This window comes from Micropterus salmoides, unplaced genomic scaffold (genome assembly GCF_014851395.1).
Source record: "Micropterus salmoides isolate LMB-PRFRI ecotype aquatic unplaced genomic scaffold, ASM1485139v1 Ms_hic_scaffold_3, whole genome shotgun sequence".
In the NCBI taxonomy this organism is placed as follows: domain Eukaryota; kingdom Metazoa; phylum Chordata; class Actinopteri; order Centrarchiformes; family Centrarchidae; genus Micropterus; species Micropterus salmoides.
In genome coordinates this window covers 38,451,180-38,468,653 of record NW_024042261.1, presented here as the reverse complement: position 1 = coordinate 38,468,653, position 17,474 = coordinate 38,451,180, and the positions used below count along the sequence as shown (strand labels likewise).

Here is a 17,474-nt window from a genome sequence, read left to right as displayed (position 1 = left end):
GTTTGTAGCCCCGCCCTAAAGCCTCCCCTGCTTTATGGTCTATTTTCCTCTAAACAGGACCATAATTTATTAAATGAACATCATGCTGTGTTGAAGAAGACTTGAAACTAATGACTGAGACCATAAACTCATCAGGAAAGTGTTTACTGAGGGAATAAATCAGCTGACAAGTAGCAACATTTTCTCAGAGACTTCTAGACAATCACACTTCTTTCTGCAGCCGGTGGAGTCGCCCCCTGCTGGCTGCAGGAGAGGACGCAGGTTTAAGTCGCCCCCTGCTGGCTGCAGGAGAGGACGCAGGTTTAAGTCGCCCCCTGCTGGCTGCAGGAGAGGATGCAGGTTTAAGGCTTCACTTTTTAGACCTGGAGCTTTCTGCGTGGTTACTATTTAAAACTAGATCTATTCTAGTCTGATTAAATGCTAAATTGCTGAATTTATATAGCACTTTAATCCAAAAGACAAACTTAGAGAGCAGCTGGTGAACATACTGGAGCATTTAGCAGCTAAAGAGCCAGATGTTTCCCTCAGGAGCAGGTGGAGACAGAACACAAAGCTAACAGAGAGAAAACACTGGACTCACCTTCATCATGTTAGCCACAACCACTTTATAAGCTGATAACATGTCATTTTTGGACAAAAACCTCAATCAATGCAGGTTTTATGTTTGTTTTGGGGGCCTGAACGTGGTTAACTCACTGTAAGTTAAGCTAGCTTGACCGGAAGTTGGGCATCAAGTTCTTGAAATTTGAGCACATCAATTTTAATTTTTGAAGGACAAACGTTTATTAGTGTTCGTAATGTCTGCTGTAATCAGATATTACAGGTCAGAATCAATGTTAACACGTGAATTATAAAACTATTAAATGCTTTTAATTCTTCCAAAGACGAAAATGCTTTTATTTTTAGAAGTAGACCGGATGTCGTGTTTGGTGGCGCCTCGGAACTTTGCGTGTTTGGAGTTTTAATAGTTCTGAGTATCTTTACAGAGTAACACTCTTTGTTAGCTTCAGGTTAGCTGGCTGCTGTCGGCTCCCTGAGTCTGTAGTGCAGGTTTAGCGTGTGGCAAACATTAGCCTCGGTGCGACAGTGTAAGTTCACCGCCAGCCGGAGATGTGTGTCCAGGAGCCGATCAGCTAACGCCGCAGCACGTCACACGGCAGCCGGCTGCCTGCTAGCTGTTCGCTACTTTACCCGACAGTCAAATGGCCCTGCTGCAGGTGTATTAGCTAGCCCGGCTCTGTCTGTCAGCATGGGAGACGATAACGGACTTAACGGGGACCTGAACGCCAACTTGCGGTGTCAGAGCACCGGCGACCCGCGGCTGGACAAAGCGGTGCACCAGTGGCTGATCTGGGACCAGGTGAGCGTCGGTCCGTCTGTCGCAGCGTGATGTTTAGGCAGCCGGGGACTTAAGCCCCGGTCGGTGGTGCGTTACGGGAACGTCACACAAAACTTCCCTTAAAAATTTAGCATTTTAAAACGCAGTTGCGTGTTTGTAGACAGATGTAGTTATACTTGTTTAAGATCATGTATATTATGTATAATTATGATTAATGGTTAAATCGGCGCATAATTTACGTACTAAAATAGCCCTTTATTTCACTAAACAGAAACTTTGTGAGCTGGCGCAGCAGGTAGAAAAAAAGGACATTTATTTAAAACAGGGGCGTCTGGGTTGAAGTTATGTATGCCGAGTGTTTCACTGGAACAAACTACTTAAGAAAATATACCAAATCGTGCTTATCATTTTAATGAATTTGGTCAGGATGCAAGAAAATCTAAAAGTTGCGGGGTTTTAAATGGGAGTTCTGAGTGTCGATGCAAAGGTGTGTTGGTCAGCGGGGTGGCACCGGGGTGACTGAGGCAGTGCTGCCCGCAGTGCGGAGCACCAGCGGCTCTCTGGGTCGTGATGGAGATCAGCAATGTGGGTTATCAGGCGATTAAACTGCAGCATGACTCAGCTGTTTTGCTTTATAGGTGGCGAGTAGCCAGAAAAAAATGCCTGCACAGTTGGTGTAACTCGTGTTTTAATGATGTGCTTATATAAATGCCTTCAGCCAACCAGCCTTCTTTCAACGTCCAGGTAAAATATTTTCCTTTGAACCAGCTGGATGTTCAGATCCAACACCCAACCATCCCGCTGGCTTCACCGCCCACTGAGTCCACCCTGATGTGCTTTATGTATTTTGTAAACTCAGACTCATGTGGACCTTCTGTCCTGCAAAACAAGGCTGCAGCTAAACATTATTTTTAGTAATGATCGATTTAATCTATCGAATATTTTCTCGATTAATGGATCAATTGTCCTGAAAAGTTTCCCCAAGCTGGAGTCACAGAGGAAACCGGAAAATATTCACTTTGAAGAAGCTGGAATCATCATTCCTTTGAAAAGGTCTCTAAGGGATTCATTTAATTTAATTTATTGAATTTAACAGTTGACAACAAATCCAATTAAAAGACTAATAGTTGCAGCTCTAAGGGACATTTATTAATATAGCAAATACACAAAGCATTTTACAAACATTTAAAAGACAGACCAAAAGAAAACAAACATAAGTTCAGAGCCAATCCTGATATATAAAAGAAAATAAAGACTTATTGTTTAACATACTGATGACCAAGGCAGCTGTTAAACGTCAGGGTTCACAAAGTTCCCCTGTGATTGGCTGACAGCTGACGTTCTGGGTCATTGAATTGGAAATAAAATATCCATCAATATACCGGAGCAGTTACAGATTTCAGACGGGAAACAGGAAGATATTGACGTGATCCACGGCCCGTTTTAATAACGCCGACACCTGACAGATGTGCGCCATAACTCCTGAAATAATGCACATAATATATGTTTATATAACAGAGGGAGCAGCATCAGGGTGCAGCCGCTGTCAGAGAGGGAGGATCTGAATGAACTACAAGAAGCAGCTGAAATAAACCGCCGAACGCTGCTGAGCCAAAATTATAATCTCCTTTCTTTTAACCTCAGATCACCGAACACGTCACTGCTGGATCAGATTGTCTTTGAGTCTTTGAGCGATGATTAAAGCTCCACAGATATATTTAAAATAAACACCCACTCAGTTTCCTGCTCTTTCATCATTTATTAAATGTACGTCTGCTTTATTGAGTTGACTTGTTGACGCCTGCTCTGATTCTTTAAAGATAAATGTGCACAGTCAGCATCTCTTCGCCCGGGCCTTTTTTGTTAACCCGTTGCCATGGCGAATCATCCCATCGGAGCTCCACCGGTGACGGCTTCTTTCTTCCCCCCACTCACGCACAAGATTGAACTCTGGGTAAACTGACTCTGATCAGCTGTTTGTTAGAGTCCAGGTGGAGGCCGAAGCTTCTGATGTGAAAACATGAAACGTGTTCGACGTGCTGACACGCACACCTCCGTGACCTCGGGGCTGTGTGGTGTTTAAAGGCCACGGCTGCTGCTGACCTCCGCTAGGAAATGTCAGCAGTCTGGAAAAGATCCAGACAGACGCTCAGCGGGCCGTCTCTTCTCCACTCTAATCTGGAAACCTGCTGCTTCACGGTCCTCCTGTCCAAAATCCATAAGACAGGCATCAGGAATACGGTCAACACGAGTATTATGAAGTAATATATAAATATCATGTTTTCTGAATCACTCCGTGAGTTGTTGTCTCTATAAAAGGAAAGTTTTAACGTTCGTCTCACGTCGTTCAGTCTGAATCTGAGAAAACACCTGAGGCGTGTAGAGCAGTGGTTGTCAAAGTGGGGTCCGGGGGAACCCCAGGGGTCCTTGAGGAGGATCCAGGGGGTCCCCAGTAAAAAAGGGGAATCATTTATTTTCACTCCATTTCCATCCATTAGTGAAACACATCATTTTAGGAAGCCTTAACAACATGTGGCAAAGGGACTGCCGATGCAAACTAACCTGTGGCCAACCCGGGTACGATTAAATTTAAATTAGATTTGTCTCTTCTCAAACAAACAATAATAAAAAAGTAACGCAGTGACAGAACGGACGACTGTTTCGGTCACAGTTTCTGTAATAAACATCTAAAAGTCACTTTTTTACATCAAGGACCCCTAAACTGACACGCGTTGGACCACGGCCCCCCGTCTGATAGGATTCAGATTTTCAGAACTGAATGAACTTTCGACTGTTTCAACACTTCTTCATTTGGGTTTTTGTTGCAGCAAACGATGATTTTAGTACTCGAAGCTTCGTTTCATTGTTTAAGAAGTACTTTTGCTTGGCGGTGGCGTATTATTACACCGTCGTGCTGTTGCCGAGGCGACTGTGACATTACAGAGTTGTTGTTTTCTTTTAGCTTGAAATGATCCCAGACTTAAGACACTTTCTTCTTCGTCCCTCCTATTTTCTCTCTTCCTCCACTTTGCAAACAGCGGCATCATCATCGCGTCGTGTTCACACAGCGTAGGCGCGACGTGCGACGGTAATAAATGTCCCATGCGAAACAGTGCGCTGTATAGTTACATGGATTAAAACGAAGCACCGATGCAAATAATTTTAACACATTTTACTTTTCTTATTTCAACCTCAATGTCTTGTTGTTGATGGTTGTTGAAGTTTTCTTTTTTCCAGCTGCTCAGACCATCTAGGGATTCATTCTTTAAACTATCAGTTTGGGTTTAATCTGTATTTTTCTTATCGTCATTAAACCTCATGTTCAGACTCAAACCAGCACCCTGTCTGACTTCCTGTCTGAGGCTCTCAGCTGCGAGCCCATTGGTTCCTGCTGAAGACGTAAATCTGTCAACAAATGATGGGTTTAAATGTTTTATAGAAGCAGCTGATGAAGGGAGATCAGGCTCTGATGGGTTTCCTCTCCTGCAGAACCGCTGGACTCGGGCTCAGGTGGAGTCTCTGGTGGCGGCGGGTCGTGTGGACGAGCTGAGGACGAGGCTCTGCAGCAGGATGAGCTTCGGCACGGCGGGACTCAGAGCGCCGATGGGCGCCGGATTCAACCGGATTAACGACCTCACCGTCATCCAGTCCACACAGGTCAGACCAGATCAGAACCGCTTCAGTATCACGAGTTCAGTCCAGCTCACAGACGGTCGGCAGGTTGTTTTTGATTAGGAACATTTCCCGGGAAAAATAATAATATAATTAGTGATATTTGTATTCATAGATTTGATTTTGTAATTTTTATATTGTAGAAAGTGTCGCTGCTCTGCTGGACTAACTGTGATAGAGCTGCAACTGTTTGTCCATTAATCAATTAGTCGATCAACTCAAGTTAATTAGCAGCTAATTTTAGAATCGATTTGTTGTTTCCGTCATCTTCATCCGCTTCTCCGGAGACGGACTTTGCTCGTCACGTTGGGACGTTCTTTCAGACAGAACAAACAATCGAACAAATAATCCGCAGAATCATCGATGATGAAAAGCGGCAGCTCTAAACTGTAACTTGTGTTAATCGTAGGAACGATGTATCGGAGACCAAACGTTATATCGTAATAATAATAATCAATATTTCTGCAGATGATGCCACACAAGAGGATAACTGGGCCGAGTCGCCTACCGACCATCTCAGGACTTTATTGACCCGCGGCTGGTCCTGATCCTGTAGTTTGTGAATCTGCTCACATTATAAAGTGTATAAACGGTCGACCAGCTGACGACGGCAGTCTGCCTCCATGTTTGTTTGTGTCTGAAGTCACGTTTTGATCCCGCGAGATTCTGTGAGATCCCAACGTCTCCGGAACCGCCACTCTGACGCAGTTTAAGGCCAACGCCAAATGTGCGGTTCTGCGTCTGGACTAGGGATGGGTATCGAGTAGCGATACCTTTTTAAGGTATCGACCGAAACAGACCAGCATCAAAACATCATTCATTCAATACTTTTTGTAAACAGATTGTGGGGAAAAAATGACACTTTGTGTGGTTTTTACATTGCAGCCAAACAAACAACAACAACGGACCGAAAGAAAGAGAAAGTAATACGGCTCTTCTTTCCCGTATGTGCCTAACAAAAGTATGAAAAATGTAACTAAAACGATAAAATTGAAGTATTAGTATCTGGATCACTTAATGGGTACTGGTATTGTAAAATTTTAAAAGACACCCAACCCTTGTCTGGACTGAACCGTCTGGTGAGTGTTCTTAACATTAAAATATGAAACATCGGTTAAATCTGTCGTTTGCAGTTTCTAAAGTTGGTTACGATCTGAAAATCCTCCTGCAGGCGGAAGGGAAAGCAGGAAGTGCTGCTCTTGGTGGGACCTGTTGGGTTTCTGTAAATATCATCACAGAGTTCGGTCTAGACCTGCTCTTTTATGAAAAGCGCTCTGAGATAACTGTTGTTCTGATTTGCCGCTATATAAATAAAATCGAATTGAATCAGTGCTTCAGGTACGAACTTTAATCGCTGCACGACCCTGAAAGTTCAGTCTCTGCGGTGAAGATGCGACCCGGTGGAATCCGGACTGCACCTTTTTGTTGCATCGTCTCTCCATCGTTTCCTGTCGTCTCGACGGTTCTGCAAATCTCGTTTTATGAGCCATTTTGTGCTGCTCGTGTTTATTTTACTGTCAGCACATGGAACGGGTTTTCTTTTGATGTCCTTCTGTGCCGATAATGATAATCGTTAGTTTTTGTATTGATCCCACAGCACAGTCCTTTTCCTCTGTTTTTTAAATCTCTATTCTGTGTCTGTCTTCAGGGTTTATATTCGTACCTGTCCAGGTATTTTGCAGACTTCAGCAGCAGAGGAGTGGTTGTGGGTTTTGACACCAGAGGGCAGGAGGAGAGCGGCTGCAGCAGTCAGCGGTAACCATGAACACACGGTGATCATGAATCGGTGCTGACGGCACTCGTTACAGTCGGACACTTTGGGAAGCTGTTTTCCTGAATATAAAACCATCAGTTCGGTTTTCTTTGTGTTTGTGTGCTTCAGTTTGGCGAAGCTGACGGCGGCCGTGATGCTCAGCAGAGACGTTCCTGTTCATCTTTTCTCCACGTTTGTGCCGACGCCGTACGTGGTGAGGAAGCACTAGCGCATCACTTCCTGCTGCAGTCAGCTGCCCCGAGCCCACGCCGGCAGCATTTCATTACTACCTGTGTGTTTGTTTCAGCCGTACGCCGTGAAGAAGCTGGGAGCGGCGGCCGGAGTGATGATCACCGCCTCACATAATCCTAAAGAAGACAACGGATACAAGGTGAGAAAGCAGCGCGAGTCAGGCTGCTGGGAAACACCGGACAGGAAGTACAGCTCTCCTTCTTCCTCCGCTTTTCTGCCACTGTCTGGTTAAAACCTGTTTTTCACTGTAGCTCTGAAGAACAAAAGGAGCACAACCAACTTTGGCCCAGAGCAAAGGGCTGCATCATCATTTACACAGTCTAGGTTTCTATGTTTTGGGGAACAGAGATCCTCTCTCGGCCTTGAATGAACATTCCAGGAGAGGAGAGGAACAACAAGAGAGGAAAACACCAAAACAATCTCATAAGGAGTACAGGAGAGGAAAGGTTAAGGATAAAAAAACACAATACATATATCTATAAGACGTAACAATAATAGTAGTAGTAATAATAATAATAATAGTAGAACATACATAAAAGATTATATGTAAGAGGATAAGATTATTAAATAATGAATTCACAATCTGAATATCAATAAATAATTTATAATATAAATATTAATGGTCCTGTGCCTCTGAGCAGGACACAGTATAAATGCAGGTTGTTCTTCATGTGCAGGTGAAACACCGATTTTATAACGCTTCATTTATAAAAACATATTTCAGTTTCTTCTCTCCTCCTTGGGTCTCTCCGTGGGGGGGGGGCATTATGACACAAGGAAAAGACGCGAAGTGAAGGAGATGAGGATGCAATTAAGAGACATGAGGTGCTGTTATATTTTGGCAATAAAATATGGTCTCTTACCTGTAAATTTGATTGCGCGCTGAGGGAGAGAGAAGCTTTACAGAAGAAACGGCTTGTGTATTTTAATGCAACATCAACTATATCAATATAAACGGTGTATTTTTCATCCTATATCTCATTTGAAAATATATCAATATACCCTAACAAGTCGATATACTGCCCACTTGTGTTATGAGGGTTGAATCATTTCGATTGCAGCTGTTTATAAAAAAACAGGTTCAGTTTGTCTGTTTCAGTTTTACACCAAATTTAAATCCCTCTGGGAGACTCTCGTGGCCAGTAGTGCGTCTAAATTCACCATAATTGTACACTCAAGTTAATCAATTTCTTCTTGTGTGAATTTCAAAATTCCTCCTGACGTTTACTGATAAGAGGCCTCGGGTCTGTATCTTTATTCCCCTCTGCAGGTGTATTGGTGTAACGGCGCTCAGATCTCCTCACCTCACGACAAGGAGATCCTGCGGAGTATCGAGGAGCAGCTGGAGCCATGGAGCGCCTCCTGTTGGGATGAGGAGCTGGTGGAGAGCTGCTCCCTGAGGACCGACCCCCTGGCACAAATCGGCAGTTGCTACATGGACGAGCTCACCTCCCTCTGCTTCCACAGGTAAGAGAAGGAAGCGAGTCCCCTCACCTCTGTAGCTAGCATGCAGAACTCTGCGATTAGCATGCAGAACTCTGCAACTAGAACTCTGCAACTAGAACTCTGCAACTAGCACCCAGGACTCTGCAACCAGAACTCTGCAACTAGCACCCAGGACTCTGCAACCAGCACCCAGGACTCTGCAACTAGCACCCAGGACTCTGCAACTAGCACCCAGGACTCTGCGACTAGCACCCAGGACTCTGCGACTAGCACCCAGGACTCTGCGACTAGCACCCAGGACTCTGCAACTAGCACCCAGGACTCTGCGATTAGCATGCAGAACACTGCAACCAGCACCCAGACCTCTGGGTGATAGACTTATACAGTTGGTCCTCGCAAGCTAGTCCTTCTACCTCTGGAGCTTGTCCACGGATCTCAGGAGCTGTCCCCCAGACGTCTGGAGCTCTACAGGATACAGGGTCTACAGGGCAGTGAGAGGAATTACAGAGTCACTGCATATTTTATGCCGTAGCACTAATCCTCGACACCTCAAGCTAGCACTTCCAGCACTTGTGATGTAGTTCTGTTCATTTGGGAGGGCTGCACTTCAAACCTTTGACATCCAGCTTGTTTATGTTGAGTTTGAATGCACTTTTTATACGTTGCTTTGGACCGAACCTCCAAATTAATGTATTGTGAGAAGTTCACCACCTTCTGATGTGTCTCACAGGGATCTGAACAGAAGTTGTCCATTGAAGTTTGTCCACTCATCGTTCCACGGTGTCGGACACACCTTTGTCCAGCAGGCCTTCCACTCCTTTGGCTTCGCTCCGCCGATCCCCGTCCCTGAGCAGAAAGACCCTGATCCCAACTTCTCCACCGTCCGTTGCCCCAACCCCGAGGAGGGAGAGTCAGTGCTGGTAAGACACAGATTGCAGTTCTCCAAATTGATTTCTAATGGTCAGTATTTTATTATTTTTGTTTTCTGTGTGTTCTCCAGGAGCTTTCTCTTAATCTGGCCGAGGAGGAAAACGCTCGAATCGTTCTGGCAACGGATCCTGATGCTGACCGTTTGGCTGTCGCAGAGAAGTCTGACGGGTAACTGACATTTTTGTTGCGGGAGTAGTTTACCTGTATCTGCCGGTCTTACCGGGGAGTAGTTGACCTGCCCTGTATCTGCCGGTCTTACCGGGAGTAGTTGACCTGTCCTGTATCTGCCGGTCTTACCGGGAGTAGTTGACGTGTATTTTTCTATTTACAGGTGCGGTTGGAAGGTGTTCACGGGTAATGAGCTGGCGGCCCTGTTGGGTTGGTGGATGTTCTTTAATTGGAAGGAGGCTCATCCAGATCCTGCAGACGTTCAGAAGGTGTTCATGTTGGCCACCACCGTGTCGTCTAAGATCCTGCAGGCCTTCGCTCGCATCGAGGGATTCCACTTTGAGGTCCGAGGGTTTAAAAATGGAAATCAGGATAATGAAACAGGACTAATCATTCTGTCCGTTTTATGATGATGATGATGATGATGATGGTGATGGTGATGATGATGATGGTCTCCTGTCTGTCCTTGTTCAACAGGAAACTCTTCCTGGGTTTAAATGGATCGGGAACAGAATACATGAACTTTCCAAAACAGGAAACACGGTCATATTTGCCTTCGAGGAGTCGATCGGTAACCAAGTTGATTATTTACTGATTTTTATTTAAAGAGAAACTCCTCAATCATCCTGTCAGCTGATTGGCTCTAAGAGTCTTTCTGATGTAAACCCTCAGTGCAGACTTGAAGGTTAGGACCTTTATTTAACCAACAGAAGTAAAAATCACATCAATTTTATTTTTCAACAAGCAGAACAGCAGTTAAACTGTACATAAATGTCGACTTCAGCAGAAGAGAAATTTGAAAAACTAACTAGGAAACATCAGACTCTTAATGTCACGAGTAATAAAAAGGCATAAATCAAATCAACAACCAACAATATATCTTAGATTTTTTAGAAAAGTGGATGAATGAACCTAGAACCAAGACACTTTCTCACCTTATTCATGTCAAGTGATAAAAAGAACAGTAAAACTATTTCAGATTAATGCACACAAGAAATAAAGGATACAATCGAGATATTAGATATTTGGAAGGTTCCAGTTGATCCCTTCTGGAATGAAGACATTTTCTGGTTTATGTGATTTCAGATTTGACAAACAGAAACGTACAACAGCAGAGCGAAGAGATGTTAAACTGTACAAAAACGTGTTTGTGTTTGACGTCTTCAGGTTTCCTGTGCGGCAATTTGGTCCCTGAGAAAGACGGCGTGAGCTCGGCGGCCGTCGTGGCTGAAATGGCCGCTTACCTCCAAAATAAGAACCTGAGTCTGAACCAGCAACTGCACAACATCTACCAGACGTACGTTTTCATGTCAGCAGAGGGTTAGAAATTAAGTTCTGGATGTGGGAGCAAGAGATGGAAATGATCTGAGGTGGAAGAAGTATTCAGATCCTTTAGGTAAAAGTACAGTATCTCACAGAAGTGAGTACACCCCTCACATTTTAGTAAATAATTTATCATATCTTTATATGTGACAACACTAAAGAAATGACACTTAGGGGAGTACTCACTTTTGTTGCCAGTGGTTTAGACATTAATGGTGATGTGTTATTTTGAGAGGACAGCAAATTTACACTGTTAAACAAGCTGTACACTCACTACTTTACACCGTGAAAATACTTAACTACAGTAAGTATTATCAGCAAAATGAAAAGTATTGAGCTGAGTGGTAAAAATAATTAACTGTGTTGACATGAGACTAAACTGTAATTATATGCACTGAACAAAATTATAAATGCAGCCCTTTTGTTTTTGCCCCCATTCATAATGAGCTGAACTCAAAGATCTAAGACTTTCTCTATGTACACAAAAGGCCTATTTCTCTCTAATATTGTTCACAAATCTGTCAAAATCTGTGTTAGTGAGCACTTCTCCTTTGCCGAGATAATCCATCCACCTCACAGGTGTGGCATTATCAAGATGCTGATCAGACAGCATGGGGATTACACAGCTGTGCCTTAGGCTGGCCACAATAAAAGGCCTTAGGCTGGCCACAATAAAAGGCCACACCAAAATGTGCAGTTGCATCACACAGCACAAAGCCACAGATGTTGCATGTTTTGAGGGAGCGTGCAGTTGGCATGCTGACGGCAGGAATGTCCAACAGAGCTGTTGCCCGTGAATTGAATGTTCATTTCTCTACCATAAGCCGTCTCCAAAGGCGTTTCAGAGAATTTGGCAGTACATCCAACCGGCCTCACAACCGCAGAGCACATGTAACCACACCAGCCCAGGACCTCCACATCCAGCGTCTTCACCTCCGAGATGGTCTGAGAACAGCCGCCCGGACAGCTGCTGCAACAGTCGGTTTGCATAACCAAAGAATTTCTGCACAAACTGTCAGGAACCGTCTCAGGGAAGCTCATCTGCATGCTCATCAGGGTCTCGACCTGACTGCAACTTCGCACAGCCATTGAAGAGGAGTGGACCAACAGTCCACAGGCCACAATCAACAACCTGATCAACTCTATGTGAAGGACATGTGTTGCACTGCATGAGGTAAATGGCGGTCACACCAGATACTGACTGGTTTTCGGACCCCCCAAGACAGGGAAACTGCACATTTTGGAATGGCCTTTTATTGTGGCCAGCCTAAGGCACACCTGTGCAATCCCCATGCTGTCTGATCAGCATCTCGATATGCCACACCTGTGAGGTGGATGGATTATCTCGGCTGAGAAGTCCTCACTAACAGATTTTGAGAGTTTTCTGAACAATATTTGAGAGAAACAGGCCTTTTGTGTACAGAGAGAAAGTCTTCGTTCTTTGAGTTCAGCTCAGGATGAATGGGGGCAAAAACAAAAGGGTTGCATTTATAATTTTGTTCAGTGTATGTATGTAAACATACTGAAGATTTGAAAGGTTGAGTTTCATCCTGTTTAATTACCTTTTAAAACCTTTATAATCATTTTTAAAATCACATTTACAAAAGTCAGCTGCAGGCTGTTCTTCATCTTTTCCACCACTAGAGGGCAGCGGCCACCGGAGTCTGTGATGTTCATGTAGTCCTTAGGTTAGACGGTCCTTCAGGAGGTTTTAGAGGTCCTTGAAACATTCCAGGACTTTAAAGCTGAGGTTGGATGTAGATTTTTCAGAAATACAGCGCTGAGACTTCTTTTTCTTGAAAAGCAGAAAGTAATTATTTTACGTGTGAAGATGTTTCTTCTTATTCTGATAGTTTCTATTGTGACTTCCTGTCTCCAGGTATGGATATCACGTGTCTAAAACCTCCTACGTGGTCTGTAACGACCCCCCCACCATCCAGAAGATCTTCAGCCGGATCAGAAACTTTGACGGCGAAGGATCGTACCCGAAGACGTGCGGCGGCGTCCGGATCGTCCACGTCAGAGACGCCACCACAGGATACGACAGCAGCCAGCCCGACCTCAGATCTGTAAGACGGTTTGGTTCAGTAACACATGAGCAAAGTCAGGGATCAAACTTTATTTAGTCCTTGAGTAATATGTGCCCGTCTGTGTGTTTCCTGTGGAGGTACTTCCTGTGACGAGGAGCAGTCACATGATCACCTTCAGTCTACAGAACGGCGTCGTGGCCACGCTGAGAACCAGCGGCACCGAACCCAAAATCAAATACTACACCGAGTACTGCGCCGCCCCGGGGACCAGGTGAGCCTCCTGCACCTGCTGTCAAAGAGAGAAGGAGTAAAACATTTATTATTTAGAGTTCAGTCGAGATCAGTGAGGTCAGAACACCCGAGAGGAGGAGCAGAAATACCTCGTCCCCCTCCTCCTCCCTCCTCTCCTTCTCCATTTCCTCTTCCTCTCCCTCTGTCTCTTCCTCCTCCCCCCATCTCCTCCCCCTACCCCTCCTTCTCCATTTCCTCCTCCTCCCCCTCTGTCTCTTCCTCCCCCTACCCCTCCTTCTCCTCCCCCTCCCCCTCCTTCTCCTCCCCCTACCCCTCCGTCTCTTCCTCCTCCCCCTCCTTCTCCTCCCCCTACCCCTCCGTCTCTTCCTCCTCCCCCTATCTCCTCCCCCTCCTTCTCCTCCTCCTCCCCCTATCTCCTCCCCCTCCTTCTCCTCCTCCTCCCCCTATCTCCTCCCCCTCCTTCTCCTCCTCCTCCCCCTCCCCCCCCGTCTCCTCCTCCCCCCCCCCCCCCCCCCATCTCCTCCCCCTCCTTCTCCTCCCCCTCCTTCTCCTCCTCCTCCCCCTACCCCTCCGTCTCTTCCTCCTCCCCCCATCTCCTCCCCCTCCTTCTCCTCCTCCTCCCCCTACCCCTCCGTCTCTTCCTCCTCCCCCCATCTCCTCCCCCTCCTTCTCCTCCTCCTCCTCCCCCTACCCATCCTTCTCCTCCTCCTACCCCTCCTTCTCCTCCTCGTCCCTTCCCTTCCATCTCCCTCCTTCTCCTCCTCGTCCCTCCCCTCCATCTCCCCCTCCATCTCCTCCCTACCGCTTCTCCCCCCCCCCCTCCATCTCCTCCCTACCGCTTCTCTCCCCCCCCCTCCATCTCCTCCCTACCGCTTCTTCTCCCCCCCCCCTCCATCTCCTCCCCTTACCCCTTCTTCTCCTCCTCCTTCTCCCTTCTTCTTCTCCTCCCCCTCCCTCCATCTCCTCCCCCTACCCCATTTCCTTCCTCTCCCTCCTCCTCCTCCTCCTCCTCCCCCCCCTACCCCTCCTTCTTCTTCTTCTCCCCCTTCTCCTCCTCCTCCTACCCCTTCTCTTCTTTTTTCGTTTTCCTTTGTTGGTCAGAAATCCGACCAACCTCTTAATGACAGTGTGATGCTGATGATGAAATGGCGTTACCGTGGCTACGCCTCTCCTTTCACATGAAGGACATCATCGGTGTGTCTGTGTTGCAGCGCGGCGTCCGGTCTGGAGGACGAGCTCGGGAGGATCACGGCCGCCCTCCTGGACGAGTTCCTGGAGCCCGAGAGGAACAACCTGATTCGCCGCTGCGTCTAGCTCCGCCTGCCTTGTACCTCCTGTTGATGATGTCACATCCTGTTGTGTGTTGTAGACGAATTAGAGCAGCCGCCGCCGCTTCACTCTGTGGTGTCGATAAAGATCATGTTAGAGATTAAACTACGAACTATTTAGTTGCAGGTCTGAAGTGTGTCCTTCCTTTGTTACCGTACAGCAGAGAGCATGATGGGTAAACGAGTCCAACCAAAGAGTAGTGTCCTCTCGTTGTGATTGGTTATCAGGACAGATGCTGCAGCAACTACTGTGAAGTATTTACAAAAGTATTTTCATGGAAATTAAGTGAGACTTGAAATAAATTCACTTTATACGGAAGTTAATTAACGACAAAATGACTCGGGCAACAAAACAAATGTACGGCGGCCTGTTGCTGCCACAGATGAGAAAATTTCTTAATTTTAACAAGATGCTTTTCATTTTTCTCATCATTACTACAAAGAAATAATTTAGTTTTGAGAAAAAAAACGTTATGTTGTGACCTAATTTTACCTTGTTACATCATAAATGTCTCACTACACAAATAAATGTTCCACGTTATTAAATATTAAGTTGTTATAATGAGACATTTATGTATGTTGTCAAAATGTTCCTTGCTTTAATGTCCTAAAGTCTTTTCTTTTCAGCTCATTAAACTTATTGGAGTTGAAACTATTAGAAGAATAATTCATTGGTCGACTGACAGAAAATCATTCTGCAACACTTTTGATAATTAGTTTTGGTTTTTGGACTGTTGGTGTGACTAAAACAAGACATTTAAAGATAATCAATATTAATAGATTGATGACAATCATTATTCCGTCCTCACTCAGATGGGATTTTACATTTGTTTTTCTGTTCAACAGTTTTGTGGTTAATGAACTTCCATACATGTTTCTTTAATCAATCAGAAAATCAGCTTTGTGTTTTTGATGTTTAGCTGAATGTTGAAGTTTTGCTTCCACGCTCTGTGGTGGTTATTTATTTTTATACTGCGATAAAAGATATTTATGTTCATGTTGTGTTGAAGGATCGATCAGCTCCATGTAGAGTTAGTTAAATGTGTTCAGTTTGCTGTTAATGTGGTTCAATAAAACTGAATTAAACTTCAAAACGTGGATTTGTATTTGTTCATTATCAGAAAGTTCTTCCATTTTCATCAACTGGAAGAAAATTAATTGTTGAAACATAAAGAGCAGAAGCAGTTGCTTATTAATCTGTCAAGTATTACCATCAAAAATGTTTGTAAAATCTTGACTATTCTTAAAATATTATGATTTTATTTCATAAAATAAAACGTTACTCTTATACAACTTTTTACAATAACTGTTCTGCTATTGTTAATTTTTTTTATCTGCCAACAGAACAAGAATATTTCACTTGCTAGTTAAGGCCAAAAAACTTGAAACAAGTGAAATTCTCCAACATAAAAACCGCCTGGCAGGAAGAAATATCTTGTCAGACAAAAAACAAGTATATTTTGCCTTCAATTAAGAAAATCTGACTAAGTTTTAGTTTTTGCAGTGTAAAATTTTCAGTTTTCTTATTCCTGAAATCTCATGTTTTTTGTAATATTGCAACTTAATTCTCTCAAATTTTTCACTTTATTATAGAAATATTACAACTTCTTGTCATAAAACAATATTTCATCGTGTTTTTTATTATTTTGAAAGTCCGTTGCTCACTGGCTCTGAATACACATCCAGTCAAACCGCGGATCACGTTGATCAGCCTGCAAACCAGCAGTGGAGGGAGGTTTCGGCAGACTACGTTGGATGCAGCGTGTGGGAGAAGCAGATAAACAAAAGTAAGACAAGCGATCGAAGGCCACAGCGAATCACTCCTCTGGTGATCAGGAGAAAAGCACTCCGCTACACAGCTGTAGCCTATCAGAAGGGGCTTTTATTGCCGAGTAGTGTTATACAAGTACGAGGAACCTGCTTTGGTGATAAGATGCTACAAACATACAAAGCTATTTTAGACTTGCTCATAAACTAGTCTAACGCAAGTTTGACTGTTTCACAAAAAAAAAGACTGACTGAAGTTTTGACCAAAATAATTAGACACCTGACCCCCGGGCTAATGTTACTATGGTAACCACCTGCTAGAAATATACAACAATGAGGACGGTTCATCGGTCGGTTTTGGTTTGACCCAAGGAAGCTGACAGATGGATTAGCTGAAGTAGATTCACCAGAAATATTTTATTGCTACTGTGTAAAGGGAATACTGCTGGGAAAAGCACATTATTTATAAAGTGTTTGCAAATCACGTTACTGCACTTCTGCATTACATTACATTTTTAAATCATTGCCCAGCGCTAATTTTATTGTAAACAAAGGAGTAGTGGAATGAACACATGGCCGGGCTGGAGAATCCAAGGAAGACGGAGAAAATGCAGGGGAGGGTCCTGGACCACAGCAGGCAGGTAAAGCACCAAGTAAGGCATGAACACAGGGAAAGGGGGATGCACCCCAAAACACTGGGGACCACAGACAGACTCGAAACAGCATGACACATGATTTTCCATTAAAACAGTAATTGGTACATTTGCTCATGTTCATTTAGTTACTCTGATTTTGTCTAGTTTTGATTATGGAAAAACTAAGTGAACTGTTTGGAATTCCCTGGATTTCTGCAGTTGGTTATAAAATGTGATCTGATCTTCATCTAAATCCCAACAACAACAAACACAGTCTGCTTAAACTAAAACCACACATACAATTATATGTTTTTATTGAACACAGCCTGTAAACATTCACAGCGCAGGGTAAGAAACAGGATGTGAACCCCTCGGCTAATGACTTCTCCAAAAGCTAATTGGAGCCAATCGATGACAAGAGATTGGAGGTGTTGGCTAGAGCTGCCTCGCCTTTGAAAAAACACACAAATTTAAATTTTGCTTTTCTCATTGCCTGATGTGAACCACGCCTCAAACAAAAGAGCTCTCAGAATAACTGAGATTAAGAATTGTTGACTCGCATGAAGCTGGAAAGGGTTA

The 17,474-nt window shown here is 44.3% G+C and overlaps 1 protein-coding gene across 1 annotated transcript; it reads left to right on the top strand.

Moving 5' to 3' along the window:
- Positions 1-947: 947 nt before the first annotated feature.
- Positions 948-15,587, top strand: pgm2l1 (phosphoglucomutase 2-like 1). Its single transcript, XM_038693646.1, has 14 exons — positions 948-1,360; positions 4,829-4,996; positions 6,660-6,766; positions 6,894-6,978; positions 7,072-7,155; positions 8,287-8,483; positions 9,193-9,382; positions 9,463-9,560; positions 9,724-9,904; positions 10,038-10,131; positions 10,728-10,857; positions 12,763-12,952; positions 13,051-13,184; positions 14,377-15,587. The coding sequence occupies exons 1-14, from the start codon at positions 1,250-1,252 to the stop codon at positions 14,477-14,479; spliced, it is 1,872 nt and encodes a 623-aa protein (XP_038549574.1). The 5' UTR covers positions 948-1,249; the 3' UTR covers positions 14,480-15,587.
- Positions 15,588-17,474: the final 1,887 nt, after the last annotated feature.